Consider the following 21785-nt stretch of genomic DNA (forward strand, 5'->3'; position numbering starts at 1 on the left):
CCAGTATAAATATTTAATGAATCACTTTTTGTGCTTCTTATTTATTTATTTTTTTAGAAAAATACATAACTTAAAATTTTTTGTTCATGCTAAAACATTATTCACAAGGCTGTTTTGCTTTTTGCTCATATATTTACAGCCATATGTTAGCTTATTTCACACCTATATCCCTTTCATTTCTGATAATCCTGTAGGAGACTTTTCATTCATTTCTAAAAGTCATTTCTCATTCCCAGAATGGCTGCTTAGCTTTCGTCATGGAGTTAAATACTGCAGATGTCAAACCAGCACCAATAACAATAAAAAAATGACAGGCAACCTAAAGACCAATCAAATGTTGAGCCTCAGAAAGCAAAGCGGCACAAAAAACAAACTCAAAACCAAAAACTACTGTAACCAAAAACACACACTCTTCTAAATACAAACATACAACTTACTCACATACACAACCATATAAAGTTTTTTTCACATTTACAACTGTGCTGACATGTCTTTTTAATATCTTTTCAGACATTTTTGATTTAATCTACAGTATAAATTAAAAGCATGATTTTTCTTATTGCTTGTTATTGCTTTTTTGGTAATATTAGTTTTGACAGCAAATTCAAACATTGTACAACCCAGATGGTAAGTTTAATCAGATCCTTTAGGAAAACAATTGCTTTCACTATTTGGAATGACCAGCAGGTTTAAGTTACCCATATTTCTGTCTGAAAACAGTTTGCATTTCAAATGAATCAAGCAGTTCTTAGCCTATTTTGTGCACAGATAATACCCTAAACTTTGACAGTCGAACAACATCTGTTACAGCATCTGTGACAAGCATTTGATTACCAACCACCATTCTGACTCATCCCTTAATTTGTATAAGAAAATATTGTGTATTTGTATTTATATTTGTATTGTCTACAATACATATTATTTGCCTATTATTAAAGCAATTGGAAGGTGTAGGCAATGTAATGACCATAACAATGCCACAAAGATTGTCACAGATTTTGTATTTTTTAATTTGCATGTGAATAAAGTGTATCTGTGCATGTGTGTTTCCATAGGGAGGTGACCTTTAAGGTCTGACTCAAATGACACATGACCAGACGTCCACCTGTCTGCTAAACTCAACTCTTCTTGGCAGAAACTAGCAGGTGACTCTCATAAAACACACATACGTATACACCCCACTGTGAGAGGAAAAGAGATAGATAGAGGGAGCGACAGAGAGAAAATGAGAGCTGTCTGGTACTTGTAGTTCAAAAATGCATGTAAACACTTAAAATAGTATGACATAATAATAATAATGTGTTTAATTTATATAGCGCCTTTCCCAAGCTCAAGGACGCTTAAAAATGATTGATGGAAGGGATATAGAGGAAATATGGAAAAAAAATATTATTTTATATACCAGGGGTTTTCAAACTTTTTGATACAATGGACTCCCAAATGATTATTCCCATAGCATAGGAGACCATTCCTAAAATATAAAAGGCAGCTCTTTACGTTTGTGTATAAAGACCCAATTTCTACTGTGAAAAACAAAAATAAGTGTTTTTTAATGTGTATAAAATATTATCTGGAACATACTAAGTTTCTATTATGATACTCTGTTTCCTTTTTCTACATATCAGTTTTGTTAGATGTAGAGAAACAAAGAATAAAATAATAAAAAATAATAAAATCATTGTAATTAATCTCTAAATTTTCAGCCAGAATGAAACAATAATAATGTCTATGGACCTCCTAGCACTCTCTTGTGGACCTCTGGGGGGTCTCTGGACCCCAGTTTGAAAACATCTTTTATACTTATAGAGTATAGCTGAAAAGGTACCTGTGTGTGGAAATAGAGAGAAAGAGGAAAAAGAAAAAAAAAAACACTTTCAAAAACTGTGTTCTTCAAATATCACTTTGCATAGATTCTCCAAACCAAACTGGAGTCAAACCAAGTGACAGATTTGATAAAATAATTTAATACTTAAAAAAACCATCAAAACATTCAGAGGCTGAAAACATAAAAACCAATCAATATTTCAAAATAGCGTTGTGATTTTACCTCCTCCACTTAAATTCAAAGGTCAGTCATCTCTTCTTCTATATGCACTGTTTTTAGATTTGTCAGTTGTTTTTCCCCTACATCGTCCATTTCTCCCATCTCGCCCTTCCCTCCCTCTGAAACCGCACATAGGAAGCCTCCATTTAGGTTTGAGGTAATCTGGGCATCATGACCTCTGAACTCACCGGTAAGGTCCGTTTGGGCAAGTAAGGGTGCGCTCACTGTGAGAGTGGTGTAGTCTTGTTGGGTGTTTGTCATGGTTGTGTTAAGTGAGGTGGGGGAGCTGTGGGTGGGGTCAGGACTGTAACCCAGGTGGTAAAGGTATCCACCAGGAGTCTCCATAGGTTCCTTCTTCACAGCAGACAGTGTGTGTACATTAGCCAGGCCATAGAGTGCTGTGCTGGGGTCAAGTGAGGTCAGTTGCAGCCTGTCCTGCTCCTCCACCTGGTTGTGGCACAGAGAGGCGGGAGCAGGAGAACTGCCATCAACAACACCTGACAGATGACAGAAAGAGGAGTGAGAAATGGCAGAAGATGAGAGAGAGGATAAAGCTCTCAAACTTTTTTTGGTGGTATGGCATACAAATATTAAAGGATATACAGTTAATATTAAATTATGATTTGGTATATGAGTCAATGACCACAACATAATCTACAACAAAAAAGGGAAAATTCTGACATTTTATGAAATTTGTTTTGTGACTTAAAATGCAAGAGTGGATTCAATTAATCAAAGGTGACAGTAAAGACTTTTATGTTAAAAAATATTTATATTTCAAATAAATGCTGTTCTTTTGAACTTTATCACAGTTTCCACAAAAAGATTAATCAGCACAACCGATTTCAACTGTGATAATAATAAGAAATGTTTCTTGAGAAGCAATTCATCATATTATAAGGATTTCCAAAGGATCATGTGACACTGCAGACTGGAGTAATGATGCTGAAAATCCAGCTTTGCCATTACATTAATAAATTACATTTTAAAATATATTTTTTCATATATAAAGAGTTGTTTTAAATTTGTAAAATGATTTCACAATATTACAGTTTTGCTGTATTTTTGATCAAATAAATGCAGCCTTGGTGAGCATAAGACTTCTTTCAAAAACATTAAAAATCATTTCTTTGACACTCATAACAAACACAACGCACCTCATCCTGCTCAAAGGATTGATGTTATCTTGTGAGTGATGTTTGCTGAGACTCACTTACCTGATGAGGGTGAAGAAGATGATGAGAGTTGCAAAGATGGAAGTACCACCTTGTTGCTGAGCATCGAGGTCCCATTGCCTTCAGAAACCAAGCTGTAACCTTCAAGCTGCAAGCCGTCAGATGGAGTCACATTGAATGCTGAGCTAATAGACGTGGTCTGGTCCTGGACCGACACATCCTGCCTCACATCCTCTGCTTTCACCTCTACATCTGTCCCATTCACAATGCACTGAAACGAGGTGTACGCCAATGCAGGGTCTGCTGATACCGGTTTATCCTCTCCTGCACCATCCATCTCCACATCTGCCACTGATCTGCAAGCCAGGGACTGGAGTCCCAAGTTCATGCCACTGAAGAGGACGTGTCCTGTGGTGGAGAGAAATGAAGGGGTGCCATTGTGGAAAACAGAGGTGGGAGTGTTAACTGAGACTCCGTTAAAGATGACGGATGGTGGCGAGACAGAGTTCCTGCTGTCTCCAACCTGCTGGACGATGACACCGGCCTCCAGAGCTCCAGAGCAGAGAGACACAACTGCATTACCCACAGTCCCATCACTGCAGGTCGACATCGGACACGGGGACAGAGACTCCTGACCTTTACTGCTCTCATCCTCCGTACTGTGATTTCCATCTGACTCACTGAGAGAATGTGAAAGACAGAGAGATGAGAAACAGTGAGTGTCTTCCTTTCTGTCTCCATCTCTACACTTCTGCTCATTATAACAGATTTATGTTCTGTATAGTTATTTAATCTTCTTAGTTACTTAAGTCATTTATTAAATCTTAAATTCTTAGATTTCTGCTTTACTCTATTTATATTATATTTTAACACTTTAATTGTTAATATTACTTTGTACAATTTCTTAATACACACAACTGAAACAATAAGATATCACAAACTGAAAATACTAAATTGGCGCTAGCAACAGCAAGGTCATGGGTTCGATTCCCAGGGAATGCAAGAAATGTGAATGTGCACCTTGAAAGCCATGTAAGTCTCTTTGAAGAAAAACATCTGCTAAATGCATAAATGTAAATTGAACAATAAAACATGCAGAGAGAGTCCACCAAATCATAAAAGTTGCAAAAAATACATATTTTGCACCACTGGAAAATAAAAATATAAATGAAAGCAAATTGGAGGTCTGTGCTCAATGTGAAAATAAGATAGAAATACTTGGACAAACTATCAAACTCATTTAGTATTTCTAAACTGTCTGAAAAAGATCAAATCCAGGTGTCCTCGCTTCAATTAATTCTTTAACAGTCTAAATGTCTATTTAAATCAGTAAATAACTTGTTTTTTATTAATTTTTATTGCATAATGGAATTAGTATTTTTTGACACCAATATTGATGATTTTGGCAACATTATATGCTGAGCACTCGTACCAATTAAGTACTCTGGAAGAAAGAGGGGGAATATTGAATTATTACTTTTCACGCTCTGCATAACTGTACATGAGCGCGGACTGACGCAGCTGCAGGAGGAAGATGTAGACGGGAGCGCGCACGGACAAATGGAGAGGTGAGTATCCACTTCACACCGCGGGACCCCCTACATCACAGCTTTCATGTGTCCGCGGTAATCTTGTCTATATTACATAGACTCTTTCTACGCACGCACACCATTTGGCGCAATGAGTCCTATGGCGACACAACCCCGCGAACACAGCATGACTTCACAAATGGTCAGCTTTATTTCCACAGTGCCCCTCGCCAAACGGGGATGGGCCGCCGGTGACGAAAGGTTAAATTTAGCTGATATTTTAAAGTACGACACAGCGCGATTCATCCACTGACAATATTTCACAGTGCCTTCAGCTGTCCAAACATAAATTCGTTTAGTTGAGAGAGAAGGGCGCGTTTAGTGAATGACTGCAGCAGCTGTGTGACTCCGACAGGACTCCTTTTCACAGCCAGCCAAAAGAATTTGGCATTTAATTTTTTAGCGATAACATCATTATGTTACGGGAGATTAAACAAAGGACGCGTTCTGTCTGTCTGTATAGCCTACATGTGTTTGGGCCGTTGCGTGTTGCGTCGCGTTCTTAAAGAGGCCTCGAGACCTCTGCGTTCTGTTCTATTTCTTTGTTTTCTATTTAAAAACACATTTCAGTATTGTTAAATTATTATCCCGTTATCCCATTATTACTATGATATAGCCCTGGGGTTTAGATAAAAGTCATTTCAACTTTTTTTCCAAACACTGATAGGCCTAATCTATTGAACATGATAAAAGGTAATAATGTTTGTTAATTATATTAATGCTACCGATCATATCTTTGTTAGATGGGTTCCTGGCTGAAATTCTGAATGGGGGTCCTGAGTCTATAAAAGTTAAAAAAGAATGACATGGCCTATTAATATTATCACATTTGCCACACCTCCACATTTGGCATTACAGAATAGCACAGGATGTCCTCTATAAATACAAATGCATTTATGTTCTGCGTAATATTGCCAAAGATGAATTGTTAGGATAAGAAGTGATTTTTTTTTTGGAAATTTTATGGAGTGCAGGCACAGCTGCATGTGGCCTAAATTTAAAATGGTCTCATTCAAGTGTAAAATATATAATAAAATATGATTGATGACAAAAACATTCCTGATCAAGATTCTTCAAGTAACGTGTGACATCAGCTTTCTGTGAATGGAAAAAAAATGATGTGTGTTGGAGGGAGGTCATTTCCACCAGGTGCGCTGGAGCTTTGTTCACAAAGAGAAAAGCATTTAAGTGAATCCTGTATTACCAGTGCATGTGTGTGTGTGTGTGTTAAAACAGAGTGCTGAAGAGGAGGTTTTCCTATCCCCTCTGGCTAAAAAGAAAAGTAAATAGTTCGGAGTGATTTATGTGGTGGGGCGAACCTTACGCGTCAATGGGCCCGAGTAGCTACTCACTCAAAAATAAACACACACATACACGAGATGGTGACTCACGCGATACATTTTACGCACACGTTTGAATGTCCTTTAGAAGCTGCCTTTTAAAATTTCGATCAAAGCATGTTTTTTTTCTCTCTATAATTTAAGATCATTAAGAATAAATTAAAGACGAGTCTAAATGTAAAAAGACTGGTAAATGCTCACAAGTTGTGACAATGCATAAGCAGATAAGCAGAAACCTTTTTTAGAAGCAATAATAAAATCCCAAGAACTCTCAGAAAACTTTGCCTTAACTACTGTATCTCAGTCTTGTCAATAAGCCAATTAAATCTCTTAACAGACGTCTTATATTCATTCATTCATTGAAAAAAAGTTTGTGTTTGTGGCTTTCTAGTTTTTCCTCACCTTTTGGACTGCGCCTCTGACGGGTTTCTGTCTCTCTGCCTTCTGTTTTTGAACCAGTTGCTGACCTGTGTGAGGGACAGTCCCGTGATCTTGGCCAGATTCCTCTTCTCGGCCGGGGACGGGTACCGGTTCTGCTTATAGAGGTCCTTCAGAGCATTCCTGGAGCGCTCTTTGAAGCAGTACACCGTCTCCTCTCCATCCCAGATGGTCCGGGGCAGGGGAAACTTCCGTCGCAGGCGATATTTATCCACTGCGCCCAGCGGTCTACCGCGGACCTTCTCCGCCTCCGTGTACCGGGCTTTATACCATAAGTCCTGCAGGGCAGAGTGGCACGAAGGGCTGAAGCTGTGGCTCTCCAAGATGCTGTAAAGCTCCTGGTAGCGCGCCTGGTGGAAGGCCACCAGCGCCTGAGCGCGGAGGATACTCTCGTTACCGCGCAGTAAGTCGCTCTGCGGGAGAGACCACAGAAACCGGGCGAGTCGATCCACGTTGCCCCCCTGCTGAAGAGCCTCGCAGACACACGCAACCTGCTCCGGTGAAAAAGCCAAAGAGGTCGCGGTTGCTGCGGGTGAAGTGTGCGCAGACAAAGAGTCCATAGTGGGCATCTTGCGCTCCGGTGGAGAGGTCTGCCCGACGAGCATCCCGGTGGCTACCGGAGTGTCCAGAGTCAGGAGTTTGACGTGCCTCCGACTGTCCGTGGAGCTCTCGAGAGGCTCCGTGTACTTCACATTTTCCTTTTTAATCTCGCCTGCCACTGTCACTTCACTAGAGGAAACAGACATTGTTTTTATTCTTCACCTCAGATTCCTTTAGCCCGTCACCCCGCCTCGTTTCTGCCCAAAGCTGATCAGGTTACCCGTGCGCCATGCGAGTGATATCGGGTGTCTTTGTAAGTGGATAGCTTTCCCCTTTCGCTCCAGCAGCGTGACTTCTCAGCCCGATAGTTTGAGGGGGACACACATGATTGGCTACACGAAATTTCGAAAGGGGCGGAGCGAACGCAGCTTCGAGGCGAACACATTGTAATGAAGCTGTCACTCAGCCGTGACGCGCTCCCGCAGCTCACCTGCGCTATAGGTGAGATCTCATTCGAAGCTTTTGTGTGCTGCTGTGTGTTTACTTTGAGCTTAACAGACTCAGATTGTTCATACAACAGACACTCAAACAACACAGACATTTACAAAACGACAAGCCTTACCCATTTTATCTCCGTTTGAAAGGATCTTGGTCTAACTTTGTATAAAAAGTTAGTTTCGACAATTATTGTTAGGGTATATATATATATAATACAACCAAATCTATCTATCTATCTATCTATCTATCTATCTATCTATCTATCTATCTATCTATCTATCTATCTATCTATCTATCTATCTATCTATCTATCTATCTATCTATCTATCTATCTATCTATCTATCTATCTATCTATCTCTGAAACTCAGCGCTGGACAGAGCTCACAAACTAGAGCAGTGTTTAGATAGGAACAATTGTAATAAACATATTTGTTTCCACCGGACGATTTTGAATGTAACACTCCTATGCGATCTGGAGTGTGTTGATTGCTGTTTTTTCTTTTGCAGGCGGACTAAAACAGATATTAACACTAATAATGGATGATCAGGGATGCCCGAGGTGCAAGACGACCAAATACAGAAATCCATCTCTGAAGCTGATGGTGAATGTGTGCGGACACACGCTGTGAGTACCTGCTGTCAGGACACTTATTCAAACCTGTGCAGACCCTAATCCTCCAGATGTGGGGCTTGATTCGTCATGGCCAAGACTAAAAGTTGTGTAATGTGTTTTATTATATTGTATATTTGCTGTAATAAGGCCAGTGTTTCAACCTGTGAGTGCAGTATTTTTATGACATCTAACTTCTGTTTTGAAGCTCTCTTTACAAAAAAGTTTCCATGGTACTTTCAGCCATAACTACAAAATCATAACAAATTAGCATGTGATGTACAAATATTATAAAGAGCTTTTATAATAATTTACACTTCAAAGTTATGTTTTGATACATACATGACCAATAAACCTAAGATGTGGGCACAGTTCTGCCAGCTACATGAAAAAATACTATAATAAATTATAGTAAATACTATAGTGTTTTTGAACCATACTATAGTAAAGTGTATTATGTATAAGTATTTACAACACTTTGTTAATGAATGCTACAGCATACTGTAGTATTAACTATAGTGAACAAATAAAATGTAATAAATACTGTAATATACTTTAGTTTTTACTACAGTAAACTATAGTGTATTGTAATATATACCCAATAGTTGCAGAAAACTTAATACAGTATTGGTTAAAGTAATTTGTTTATATTACTATAGTTGTTAAATTACCACAGCGACTATAGAATTACCACAACAAATTAATTCAAGTGCGTTACTATAGTATGGTTCAAAAACATTATAGTATTTACTATAAATGACTATAGTATTTTTTTGTGTGGGCTGACCTAAATTTGGCCGTTTTATTGTAGTAATAACAAAAATGTGTAACAGTGGTATTTTGGTGGAATCTAATACAATGATAAATGTATTGGGGATGAATACAGACGAACGTGTGTTCAAACTAGCTGTTCATCTGGTGCATGAGAGTAGTCATTTAGTCACAGAGAGGGTGTAGTATGTATATCTCATGGGTGACTCCTCGTGTTCTGGATGCCCTTGACCTGCAGAGAACTTAAGGACTCATGGTGGACTGCTGACCTGGGACTCAGAGATTGTATGAATATATTACACACTGATGACACACTGCTGGAGACAGTCCAGCACACAGTCCCCTGCTCATTTCATGAGTTTACATCTGTATGCAGAAAATCAGGACGAAGGAATTGCAGCTAATGAGCATAGTCTGTGATTAAATACAGATGATGGAGTGGAAGGAGATGTTGCTTGTGTGTTTCTTCAACTATGGGCTTTTTTTGGCCCTCAGGACTTTGAGAGAAAAGAAACTCTTACAGTTTTTCTCAATCGCTCAGGTTTTGAAACAGTCTTAACAGTCTCTAAACTGCAATTGTCAAGTGTTTTGTGGGACATTACAGCTCTATTGCATACTGTATATGCCAAATGTAGTAACTCAGTTAAAACATTTAAGTAAAAAAGTTAAAACATTTAATTAAATTGTATCAGTAAATTGGCCAATGCCACCAAATTCGGTGTAGATGTCTTTTACCATGGCAGTCAACCTTGGAAATGTAATTTTTGTTTTCCGTTTTTCTTGACACGCAGCTAAATGTTATTGTGTATCACACAGAGCTTATTAGATTTCAATAGCAGGTAGTGGTTTACTGGGAAAAGTAAATTGTAATATGTACATTTATTTGTATATAGTGCATTTATTTTGTGTTATGTGTTAAACAGAAAAATTCTTCGATATTTATGGAATCTACATGTATGTCTGACAAATTTTAAACAACTGAATGATTATTTTGCATGGGATGGCTCACACAATGAAAGAAAGTTTAGAAGTTGTGAAGAATATAATATTTTTTCTGAGAATCAAGTCATCATTTTTGATAAGCAAGCCATGTGCAAATTGTAGTCAGTTGTTCTTACTCTTTTGCATATGTAAAAACACGATTAAATAAGAAATTCAAATCAGATCTCTGAACTTTAGTTGATTTTGAAATCACACCATAACTAAGGGACAGTCATAATTTGTGGAAATAAAAAATATTTTTTTGACATTACAGATATCGAAATGGTTATTTAACTCTTTTTTTTTGATTGTTATAGTTTTTATAATAGTCTAATAAGTCATATTTAAAAAAAAAAAATTAACTTGTATTTTAAGATTGAAAGTCTACAAGGGTAAAATAATGAAATTGAATAGAAAAGCATGTGAAAAACCTAAAATCTGTTAGTGTTATTAAAAATGCCTCATAAAAGTGCCTGTATTGGAGGAAAACTGTGCTTGTGACTGTTAGACTGATGCTGAGTGTGTCCTGATGACCTGCAGCAGTGAAGAGGGAAGGGCACAAGTAGGTGTGTGTGAGAGATAGTTGATGAGTGGGACACAGGTAGCTTATGTGTGTGTGTTTGTGTGTGAAATGCAGGAGTTTGCAGATTTTGTGTGTGCGTGATGGGGTCAGTTGTGCTGAGTTAGAGGAGTGTAGTAACCTCTCAACATGCTGACAAACACGGATCGGGAGTGGAGGAATGAGCAGGGAATGTCTAGCATTTATTCACATGAGAGTCTGTGTTCGAGTTTTTAAAGGTCTGTCGTTTTCTCTCTCACACATGGACACTCACCTTGTGTATGTTCAGAAATAAAGTCTATCCTTTAAAGTGAGTTAAAAAGTGGACAGGTGAGATGCTTCAGAGAAAACCCAAGCCAGATCTCAGCTGAGCTATGGTGCAGTGGTTAGTACACACATTCCTGATGCTTTGCACTGCCAGCATCACAAACGACAAATGTGCACTACTGTTCCAAAGTTTGTGGTCAGTAAAACTTTATTTTAATGTTTTTAAAAGAGGTCTCTGATACTCAACATTTATTTGATCAGAAATATGGTTAAAAGAGTAAAATATTGCTACACATTAACAACATAACTGTTTTCTATTTTAATATATTTAAAAATGTAATTTATCCCTGTGATGGGAAAGCTGAATTTTCAGCAGCCATAGCTCCAGTTTTCAGTGTCACATGATACTTTAGAAGTCTTTCTAATATGCTGACTTGGTGCTACAGAAACATTTATTATTATTATCAATGCTGTGATCTTTTTTTCAGGTGAATATAAAGTTAAAACGAATAGCATTTATTTGAAATATGCTTTTTTTTTGTAACAATGTAAAATTCTTTTGATGCATCAATTTAAACTATCTTGTTAAATAAAAGCAATAGTTTCATTGAAAAATAAGCTTACTTAACCCTTTGTGGCATTTAACATTTTTTATCAATAAAACGTAAAAATCTAAAATAAAAAAAGTTATATTTTATTAACAAAAGCCAGTTTGCAATTACAGCAAATGATTTGTTAGTTTTTTTTTTATTTCTTAAAATGTTCCCTCTTTCAAAGTTTGTCCACTGTGTCATATACAGTACCTGGCGTATTGAACAGTTTCAGAGAGCAAATTAATCTCTAGAAAGAGTGGGGAAATGAAAAACAGACAGAGAAAAGGAAAGTTAAACTGCTCAGTGGAAAACGAAAGATTGTTTACTGTATTTTTAAGAAAATCTAGTTGAAACTCAGCATTAGTTATATGCATAAATCCTGGGCAAGATGTAACATTGGTTTTTAACACACTGTACTTTGTCAGCTCATGTGTATGTCTGCGTTGCTTCAAACCCATCCCGTCATCACTCCATTATGATTAAGACCACCACACACACATATCAGGCCTCTGTTTTATCCATTAGTCTAAATTATGGCTCCTTTTGGAAAGTTTCGAGGGCCAAATTTTACCCTCTGAAGCAGTGAGATGATTGAAATGTGTGTTTGTGTGGAATCACATCTGAAGACTTTTCCAGCAGATTTCACATTTCATTACTGTTGATTTTGACCCTCATTCAGCAGACCCTCTGCCAATGTGAGTAAAATGTTTGTGTGTGTGTGTTTCAGGTGTGAGAGCTGTGTGGAGATGCTGTTTGTCCGTGGCTCAGGTAACTGTGTGCAGTGCAACACTCCTCTCAGAAAGAGTAATTTCCGCGTGCAGCTTTTCGAAGATCCAGCCATCGATAAAGAGGTGGAGATCCGCAAGAAGGTTCTCAAAATGTATGTGGCAGAAAAAACGTGTATATATGCATCCAAAATTGTCTTAGTGGCTAATTATTATATTTTAATGTGTTTCTTTCATTTTTCAGCTATAATAAGAGGGAATTTGATTTTTCCACTCTGAAAGAATATAATGACTACCTGGAGCAAGTGGAGGACATTGGTGAGATGCATATCATTTATTTATTCATACTCTTGTTTTTTTTTGCAGTTTTTCACATTCAATTAGTGTTTTAAATTTATTTACCTCTTTCTCTGTCCAGTGTTTAACCTGACTAATAACATGGATGTTGAAAGGACCAAGCAGATTATGGAACAGTACCAGCGAGATAACAGAGACATTATTCAGAAAAACAAAGCCAAACTAGTGAGTATGTGTGCATGGTTCTGATTGGACAGTTGGATAATTCCACAAGTGAGAATCTTATTTAAGCAGAAACATATTGTAGCAGAGATCTGAATGACATATTATTGGAGCCACAGTTTAGCAATATGTGCATGTGCTCCAGAAACAGTTGAGCTTTTTATTTTATTTTAAATGTAAAAAAATCTTGTGTAATAGAACTTGTTTGTTTGTTCTGGTTTTTATTGTATTTGTTATACTGCTATTTTTTTATTGTTTTTGCAATGAAAATAGCCTAAGATGCTGACATGGCAAATAAATATATACTACTACTATTTTATTTTATCTTTCCATCCTTAATTTAATATTGCCTCACTTAGACACGTGAGCAGGAGGAGTTGGAGGAGCTGTTGTTACAGGAGCAGCAGGATTCAGAGCAGAGGAGACTGGAGACCCTGCAGGAGGAACAGAGACAACTACAGACCAAGAGGAAAAACAAACAGGCCCTGCTGGATGAACTGGTACACTCACACTCTAAGTGTTGATTTGGTCCATGGGCTGATGTTTCGTTGCCTTTCTACTTTAGCATGTGTATCTGACTTTAGATTTTTCTTTTTTGTCTGTGGTCCGTATTTCATATACTTCACACACAATATATAATACAATACCCTAATCTGGTTGGAGTTGCAACCTAGTGGTTAGTGCTCTGGCATGTTGAGTTGTGGTGCTTCTGCAAGCATGGCAAGTTTGACTCTAACTTGTGTTATTTCTTGATCTTTCCCTCCTATCCATCACTGTCCTCTCCTCGCTGTCAATTAAAGTGTCAAAAATGTTTAAATTAAAAGCATATCCTCAATGTTGTGTTTGTGTTTGCAGGAAAGTTCCAAGTTACCTGCGGCTATGCTGTTGGCCCAACATAAAGATCGAGCTGCTCAGCTGGAGACCCAGATAGAAAAACAAAAGCAAAATGTTAAGCCAGCAAACATCTTCTCTACTGGAATAATGATGGTGAGGGAACAACATGCATACATGCATGCATAATCGGCAGGGTAGTGGATAACATTTTTAATCATAGTAATTAATAATTAACCAAATCAATTCCAATTAGCTGAGAAATGCCACCAAATGAAGAATTATATATATATATATATATATATATATATATATATATACATATACAGTATATATATTTACTTATTTCTTTCTATGTGACCCAGGAGCGCAAAACCAGTCATACATTTTTTTGAAATTGAGATTTATACAGCATCTGAATGTTGAATAAATTAGCTTTCCATTGATGTATGGTTTGTTGTGATAGGACGGTATTTTGCTGAGATACAACTATTTGAAAATCTGTAATCTGAGGGTGCAAAAAAATACAAATATTGAGAAAATCTCCTTTAAAGTTGTCCAAATGAAGTTCTTAGCAATACATATTACTAATCAAACATTAATTTTTGATATATTTATGGTAGGAAATGTACAAAATATCTTAATGGAACATGATCTTTACTTAATATCCTAATGATTTTTGGCATACATTTTTTTTTTTTTTATAATTTTGACCCATACAATGTATTGTTGGATATATACAAATATACCCCTGCTACTTATGACTGGTTTTGTGATCCAGGGTCACATATATATATATATATATATATATATATATATATATATTTATTTTATATAGATGTTTTTAATAGATTTTTTCATGTGTTTATAAAGGTTTCCTGTGTTATATTCAGCACACTATGTACACAAGCATTTGCGTGTACACAGACACACCAGCATGCTTGTATTAGCCAATGTTTGAGTATGACGTTGGAGTGTGTGTGTGTGTTTATATCATTTTGTGGTGCGTCTGTGTTGTAAAGCAGGTGAGACAGGTTTGTTCTTTAAAGAAAAAAATAAAATCCTTTCAGCGGTCACTGCAGAGGACACAGACCTGAACCAACATGTCATGAATGTGTATGCAAAAGAGGAGGGGGAGCAATACATCTCAAAAACTGCCGTTTGAGAGTAAAAACAGAAACAGTGTGCACAATTGTCTGTGTTTGTGTGTGTGTATCCAAGTGCATAAGTTTCCACAAACGTGTCTTGTGGTTGGCATGAAGAGATGAGTGGTGTTTATGTTGGCATGGATCTTGGCACATGGCGGCAAAAGTACCAGCAAAAAAGTGTTCGTCAGCTTTAGATAGCTTTAGACTAATAGGCAGGAGGCATGCGTATTTGGTTATATTTAACGCACATATGTGCAGTTAAGCAATGTGTGTGTTCGTCTGACTTTTTGCAGCCAGAATCATACTCGGCATACATGTGGACAGAGCCAGTAGAGGCTTGGAGACCAAAATAGTGTGTGTTACAGGGCATGGAGAGGGCACTGGCTCTCACACTTGTTACTTGAGCTCAGTTAATGCCAGCTGGAGGGTCTACAAAGCTCACTTTATCCCCACTGAACCTGTATGCGTGTTCACTAGTGTTACACAGTAAATTCAAGACACTTTTTCAGTGTGAATTCAGCGACTGATGATTATTTTGCTGTGAATAGGACAAGATATTTAAGATAATGTGTTGATGAGTATATTTTGTTGTATTTGTGGTAATATCTGTGTTTTTGTGACATTTTTCTCTTGTGCCCCATGCAGAGCAGTGTGAGTGTGTGTGTGATCATTTTCAAATGTGCTGATCTGAGGTGTGTGTGTGTGTGTGTGTGTGTGTGTGTGTGAAGGTCAGCAAGAGGTGCTGATAGACAGTTTATATTTGTTGACCTTGGAGCGTCCTGAAGACTTGCATAGTCAGAGTCCCGATGCGCTCTCCTGCCTCATCCCATGTGAAACAGAAACCTTTTTCCATTCTCTCACATTCCTCTTGAGTTATCCAAAAGAGAAATGTACTCAACATGCGCTGTTTAATTGAGTTTTGTCAACAGTTATTCTGTAAAAACTTTTATGGACAATTCTTGTTTGAAGATATTTTAGCTAATAGTTCTTAACAAAAATAATACAGTATAAATTAGCTTTAAAGCAATGCTTCTCAACCAGGGATCCTTAGAAAACTTCCAGTGGTGTCATATGATGACTTAAAATAGTTAAATTAATAAATTATTATTAATATATCAAATATAAATTAAAATGTAAAAAAAAAACAGATCAAATCAAGATGTAAACTAAAATCATTCATTTTTAGAATTAATTTACACATTACTTTTATAATTACATTTGATTTGTTTGTTTGTTTGTTTGTTTTGATGATTAAATATTTAAAGTAGTTAAACAAACAGAAATTAATATCTTGGACATTGAGGGCCAAAATGTTAAATGCATGAAAAATACTTTTAAAAACTGATGAAAAATGAAATAAAAAATTGCAATACACATCAAACAGCTTAAATATAATTGTCAAAATGAACCAGGATGTCTATGACAATTCCCAGCCCTATTGCTTTCCTTTTGTCAAATGCATTCAATGTAAATGTAAATTATCAGAATAAATAACTCTTTACAATTTTATCTAAAAGCCAAAGTGAAACTGATGGCTGACTATATGTAATTTTTCTGTCAAGGTGCAGAAGTTTTTATCAGTCCAATGGGAAACAGAGCCTTTTTCATCAGATTTTTTAAAGATCAGAGATTTGAAATGTGTGCTTAAGATATTCTTGGGCACACCGCTGTTGTTGTTATAGTCACATCTGATTTCATATTTACTCACTCCAAATATTACATCAAAATGTTATTTTAAATTTCAGTCATACGGATCTTAATGTCTAAATGAGTGGTTCTTGGCAGAATAAGCTATGGTCAGCTTGTTCTGCTTTGGTGACTGACAGTGTGTACTATGCTGGTACAAAGAGAATAGCTAATCATAATAGTTATTTACATAAACTCTTAAAGGTACAGTAGCAAAAACAGTTTAAGTTATATTTTCAGCTTTTATGCCTTTAATGGACAGATCAGTAGAGAGATGACAGGAAAGCATTGGGAGGAGAGAGGGGAGTGGGATCAGCAAAGGACCTAAAGACAGGAAGCGAACTCGGGTCGCTGTGAGCACAACTGCGCTATATGTCGGCGCACTAACCACGAGGCTATTGGCGCCGACAGCCTGTTTTTTATTTAGTTAAATTGTGGTCAGTAAAACTAAATTCTGGTACAAGAAACTTTACTTTGATTAAATTGCTACAGAAGTTTATCCAGTTCCCCTTTAAGATTTGCATGTATGTTTTGGAGAAACAGTCTTCTTTTGGTCTTATTCCCAAAACCAAATTTGAGAAGGCATAGTTTACAACAGAATTTTCCAAATCCCGTCCCACATTCTGGTTGATACTTGTAGCAAATAACTGGCATTTGCTGGTTTGGTGAGGAAAATGATCACACCCACAGAATGAACAAACAAATGAGTCGTTGCATCGTAGAGCCTTTCCAATGCCAGTCAAAATGTTCTGTGCCTCCCAAGACAGAAGTCTAAAATGCAGAACCAGGGGAGATGGTTTATTTTAAAAATGTGAAATTCAAGTCCACCTTGTAAAAACATGTTTACTATGTGTTAATGTCAAACATATGGACTGATTCACTGCCCAGGCAGGGGTGAGGTTAAAGCGCTGGACGGCACTGAATGTCGAAACGCAGCAGATATATGATTGATTTGAACACAAGGCCCCGTTAAACTGTGTGTAACTGCTTGGAGTGAAACTATGAATGCGCAGACAACTGGAGGGGTGTTTCAGCTCAGGGATTTCCTTCCCTCTCCACCCCCGCATAGTAATGAAGATGGATCGAGCCGCCAGCTCTGTTTTAAGGGCGCTGGGGAGTGAATATGTATCTATAGTCACTCAGCATACTCCGAATCAGCAGCATTTCTCTATACATACACATATAAAACACCACAAATCAATGATGAGCGCAGATGTTCATTTTGAGTTGCGGTTGTGTGTGCGTGTGTGCGTGTGTGTTTTGGAGTTCTGAAGAGTTTCCCACTGGTATTAGGCTGTTGACAGTGTAATCTATGATTGGATGGTTTGTATGTGTTGACATGGAAATCTCTTGACAGATTGTGTTTGTGTGTGAGATGTGAGTTTGGAACTGATCAAGCTGGGTGGACAAGAGAATTTATGTTTGTTATTTTGAGTTCGTTATTAACCGCAAACATTTTGAGTGTATGTAGAAAGTTAAAGTGTTCAGTTTGTAGAATTGGAGTGCTGCATCCACTTTTTATGAACCTGCAAGTGTGTGTGTGTGTGTGTGTGTGTGTGTGTTGTTTGCTGGGTTCAATGTGAGGAAAAATAGTTTTTAGTGAATAAATAAAATCTGGCAAGTAACTTTATTAAAGAAATCCACTGCAACAGTACTAGTTTTAAATTGAATGGCAAAAATATTTCTCAAGCTACCATAAAAAATGTGGGGGTAAAAAAATCGCAATGATCTTATTTTTCTGTTATTTTTAAATATATACTGTTGTCCAAAGGTTTGAGGTCAGTAAGATTAAAAAAAAAATAATAATTAAAAGAAGTCTCTTATTGTCATTTATTTGCTCATTTATTTGATTAAAATACAGTAAATGACAGATTATTACCATTTTTAACTGTTTTCTATTCAAATATATTTTAAAATGAAATTTATTTCTGTGATGGCAGTTGGCCAAGCTCAATTTTCAGCCAGTCTTCAGTGCCACATGATCCTTCAGAAATCATTCTGTAATCCGTATGCTGATATGATGCTCCAAAAATATTTCTTCTTATTAAATGTTGGAATTTTTTGTGTGTTTTTTTTTGTTCTGGATTGTTTGAGGCATAAAATTTCGAATTGACCCACCATTGCCCTAGTGTTGCAAAAATGTAATTTTGTACTTTGGCTATGCACTTAGGTTGCTCACACTTGGAATGTTTAATTGCAGTTAATTAACAGATTGTAAAAGGTCCCTCACAAGTGCTCTTTTTCATGCTCTAGTTACTTGTATCACTGTTATTTTCGCTCTTTTTCTTACCCTGTTTTGTGTGGCATTATTTTACTTTGCTGTTTTGTTGGCGTATAAATGCATGCAGTATTTTCAAACCTAAGTAACGAGAAGCTCTCCCATGGAAATTCCCTCTCCACACACACACACACACCCTCCCTCCATGCTGTGGTTTCTGTCTGTCTCCAGCAAGTTCAATCTCCCTTGTGCGTGTTGCCTTTGTGTGTGTGTGTATGTGTGTTGGCAGTGAGTGATGTTGTCATACATCTTTAGATCCCCTGCTTGGATCTGTATCCATAGAGGGATGTGTGTGTTTGTTGGCACCCATGCATTTGTGTGTGTGTGACTTCATCTCAGACAGAATATCTGTTAGTGTTGTTTAAATGAGGTCATCTGCATTAACAGTTCCATTTTAAACTCAACGAGTATGTTTTAAATATTATCACCTCAAATGGTGTTAAATAAAATAGTGTAAAATTTAAATTATATTTAAAGAAAATGAAATAAAAATCTAACAAGTTTTATAGGTATATGTACCTACTTTCTAAATGGTTGTCCTCAGAAATCACAGTTGTTTCTGTGACAACCAGACTTTGTAAAACAAGTGTCCATGCCTTTTTAGCCAATCAGAACACAACCAATCATAAATGATTTCTGTCTGTCGATAATTGGCTGTGTTCATGGGCCGGGTTTGAAACAACTGGGCTGTCAGTCTATCTAAATATTGTCTATATTTTTGTTTAGTGGTCTTTTTTTATTGGCATAACAAAAACTGTGCATTTGTCTTGCCAAAACAGTGCAAAAATGTGTCTTTCTCTCTGTCTCTTTCCTTCAGGGTCAGACTGTATCTTTTGCTTCTGTGTCTCACGTGGAGGAGGTGTTGTACATCTATCAGCCTCTGTGCATTGACACATACGGGCCGCCCGTTCCAGAACTGAATCAATTGGGCCGATTAGGGTAAGAATCAGCTGCATTTTGTTAATGGGAATTATATTATGGTAACACTTAACAAAAAGGTTTCATTGGTTAACATTACTAAACTACATTAGTTAACATGGACTAACAATGAAAAATTTGTTTTGGTCTCACTTTAGTTTGGGGACCAATTCTCACTATTAACTAACTATTAGCTTTGATGATGGCCTCAATAAACTCATAATTTGTTGCATATTAATAGCTGTAAACATATCGATAAATGTATAGTAAATATATGGTCATGCAGAATGAGTCATTAATATGTCCTTCATAAGTACTAACAAACCAGTAGCCAGTATGCTAGTAAATTGCATGCTAAGCACCTAGTTACCGTTATTTTTTTAATTAATCCGCTTTAACAAAGGTTAATAAATACTGTAAAAATGCATAGCTTATTGCTCATTCATTCATTCAACAAATGAGGCCTTATTGTAAAGTGTTACTTATATTATATCAGTATGTCAGTACGTTAATGGGCATTTTTTTAATACTTACATAAGAAAGTTTTTCCTTTTTGTAACTTCTCTGTTCCCTTTCTGTTGAGAGTGTGTGTTTGACAGAGATAAATGACCTCTTATTTAAACAAATAAACCACATCTCCCATGGTGCACTGCTCCCAGGGTAAACAGGAAGTCTGCTTACATTTTTGTTGTGCTTGCAGTTTCATGCTTCACTTAAGTTTAACTTTGTCTGTAAGACACACTCTCACTCTTCTCAAACACACACAGTCTTTGAAGCTAAATTAGTGCATAATCGGTCCTTTCATTAATGCAATGATCATTCTGCTAATGCTGTTTACTACATCCTACCTCTATAATAATTTTTTAATAATCTCAGCATGCTCCTACTTTGTCAAATAAAACAGCTTTTATTAGGCTACTGATGACTATAGTATTAAAGGGATAGTTTACCCAAAATGAACATTCTGATGACAGAATGTAAATCTCTGAAATATCTCTAAGAATTTTGATGATGAAAAAAATTATTGTTCACCTCTGAATGGAAATTAAGCTTAAGTTTAACTATGACTTCCATTGTAAATGTGTTTCTGTCACAGATGCTGTTGATAGAGCTTAATTTGTATTGAACCCGCACACACACACACACACATACACAGATAGATAGATAGATACAAACTGGAATCTTCAGCAGAGGATCTTGTGATGTGGTTTGAGCTGAAAAGCAGCGGACAGGAGAAGAAAAAGAGTGAGGGTTATGAAAAGAGATGAAAGGGTGGATCACTCTCTCTTTGTTTCTTTTTCTCTTTCGTTCTGAAATCATCTTTTTTTCTTTCCAGCTTCAGTCTTTTGAAGTCGAGAGCGGACGAGTCTCTGAGTATTTGTGTGTGTGTGTGCGAGGTTGACAGAGAGACGGATTGTTTTTTGTTATTTGTCTTAGTGTGTTTTGACAGCGAGTTAGTGGAGATTTATGTTGGACTGGTTTGTGTTTTTGGAGGGTCATGTATGTATTCACTTCCTCCTTACCCCCGGGGCGAACCCCGTCCTCTGTGTCCGTCCCTGTTCTGTACCTGTATAAATACAGATTGGGTGGGGCATTTTATTAAAGACAGCTGTGTGCGTTTGCGTCTTGAAAGGAGGTGATTGGGTTGAAGTTTTCTTTCCTCCACACACAATGTTTTCAAGTGTGGTCAGCTGCGTCTATGTAATGTGTGCGTATTGTTTGAATAGCGTTATAGAGTTTTTTTTGGGAGATAACTATGCCTTAAATATGTCCTTCTATTCTTACAATGTTGCATATAAATATAAGTTTTGGCTGTACAAGTCTCCCTTCATGGATCAGTAATCTTCCCAACAAACCCTCTCAGGACACACACACACAGTCAGTCAGTGTTGAGTGATGTCTCTGGTGAGTTTTGAGATGTGTCTGCAGAGATTTTGATAAGGTAATTAGTTTAAGAGGCATTTGTTATCGGACAGGACTTGTATGTGAGTCTGTGTTTGTTTGGGTTCAGTAAAATGTTTTAAAAAGAAGTCTCTTATGCTCACCAAGGTTGCATTTGTTAGATGAAAAAAGTAAAAATGGTAATATTGTGAAAAAAATTAAATAACTGAATTCCTTAGTATAATTTTCTTGAGGTTGGAGCAATTGCCAAGGACTTGTCTTTCATTGCCATGCCAATGTTTAGACTACTTTTTCTACAGAAACACACTTTGGCATACAGGAAGTCATCTTGTGCTAGACAGGAAGTAATCCATCAGCAGGTCAGAAGAGGGC

General features: G+C 37.0%; 2 protein-coding genes across 2 annotated transcripts in view; one reads left to right on the forward strand and one right to left on the reverse strand.

Moving 5' to 3' along the window:
• On the reverse strand, positions 1 to 7447 carry six4a (SIX homeobox 4a). The gene is made up of 3 exons (XM_079440397.1): positions 6551 to 7447; positions 3262 to 3899; positions 1 to 2541 (listed from the first exon to the last, which is right to left on the reverse strand). Exons 1-3 carry the CDS (start codon positions 7330 to 7332, stop codon positions 2063 to 2065), a joined length of 1899 nt encoding a protein of 632 aa, XP_079296523.1. The 5' UTR covers positions 7333 to 7447; the 3' UTR covers positions 1 to 2062.
• Positions 6608 to 21785, forward strand: part of LOC306884494 (CDK-activating kinase assembly factor MAT1-like) — a 19084-nt gene continuing 3906 nt past the window's right edge. Inside the window, exons 1-8 of the mRNA XM_079440400.1 lie at positions 6608 to 7627; positions 8133 to 8250; positions 12134 to 12286; positions 12376 to 12449; positions 12550 to 12653; positions 13010 to 13150; positions 13506 to 13637; positions 19411 to 19532. Coding sequence (XP_079296526.1) covers positions 7576 to 7627; positions 8133 to 8250; positions 12134 to 12286; positions 12376 to 12449; positions 12550 to 12653; positions 13010 to 13150; positions 13506 to 13637; positions 19411 to 19532 — 896 coding nt within the window. The 5' untranslated portion in view covers positions 6608 to 7575. The remainder of the gene's footprint in view (positions 7628 to 8132; positions 8251 to 12133; positions 12287 to 12375; positions 12450 to 12549; positions 12654 to 13009; positions 13151 to 13505; positions 13638 to 19410; positions 19533 to 21785) is intronic.

Source organism: Barbus barbus (genome assembly GCF_936440315.1).
Source record: "Barbus barbus genome assembly, chromosome: 18".
In the NCBI taxonomy this organism is placed as follows: Eukaryota; Metazoa; Chordata; class Actinopteri; order Cypriniformes; family Cyprinidae; genus Barbus; species Barbus barbus.

Bases quoted from the DNA above. Each gene is read 5' to 3' on its own strand.
- six4a (XM_079440397.1), bottom strand. From the start codon at position 7,332: ATGTCTGTTTCCTCTAGTGAAGTGACAGTGGCAGGCGAGATTAAAAAG. The intron at 3,900-6,550 runs GTGAGGAAAAAC...ACATTCTCTCAG, and splicing joins TCAGAGGCGCAGTCCAAAAG to TGAGTCAGATGGAAATCACA. The intron at 2,542-3,261 runs GTAAGTGAGTCT...GTCATCTGTCAG, and splicing joins ATCTTCTTCACCCTCATCAG to GTGTTGTTGATGGCAGTTCT.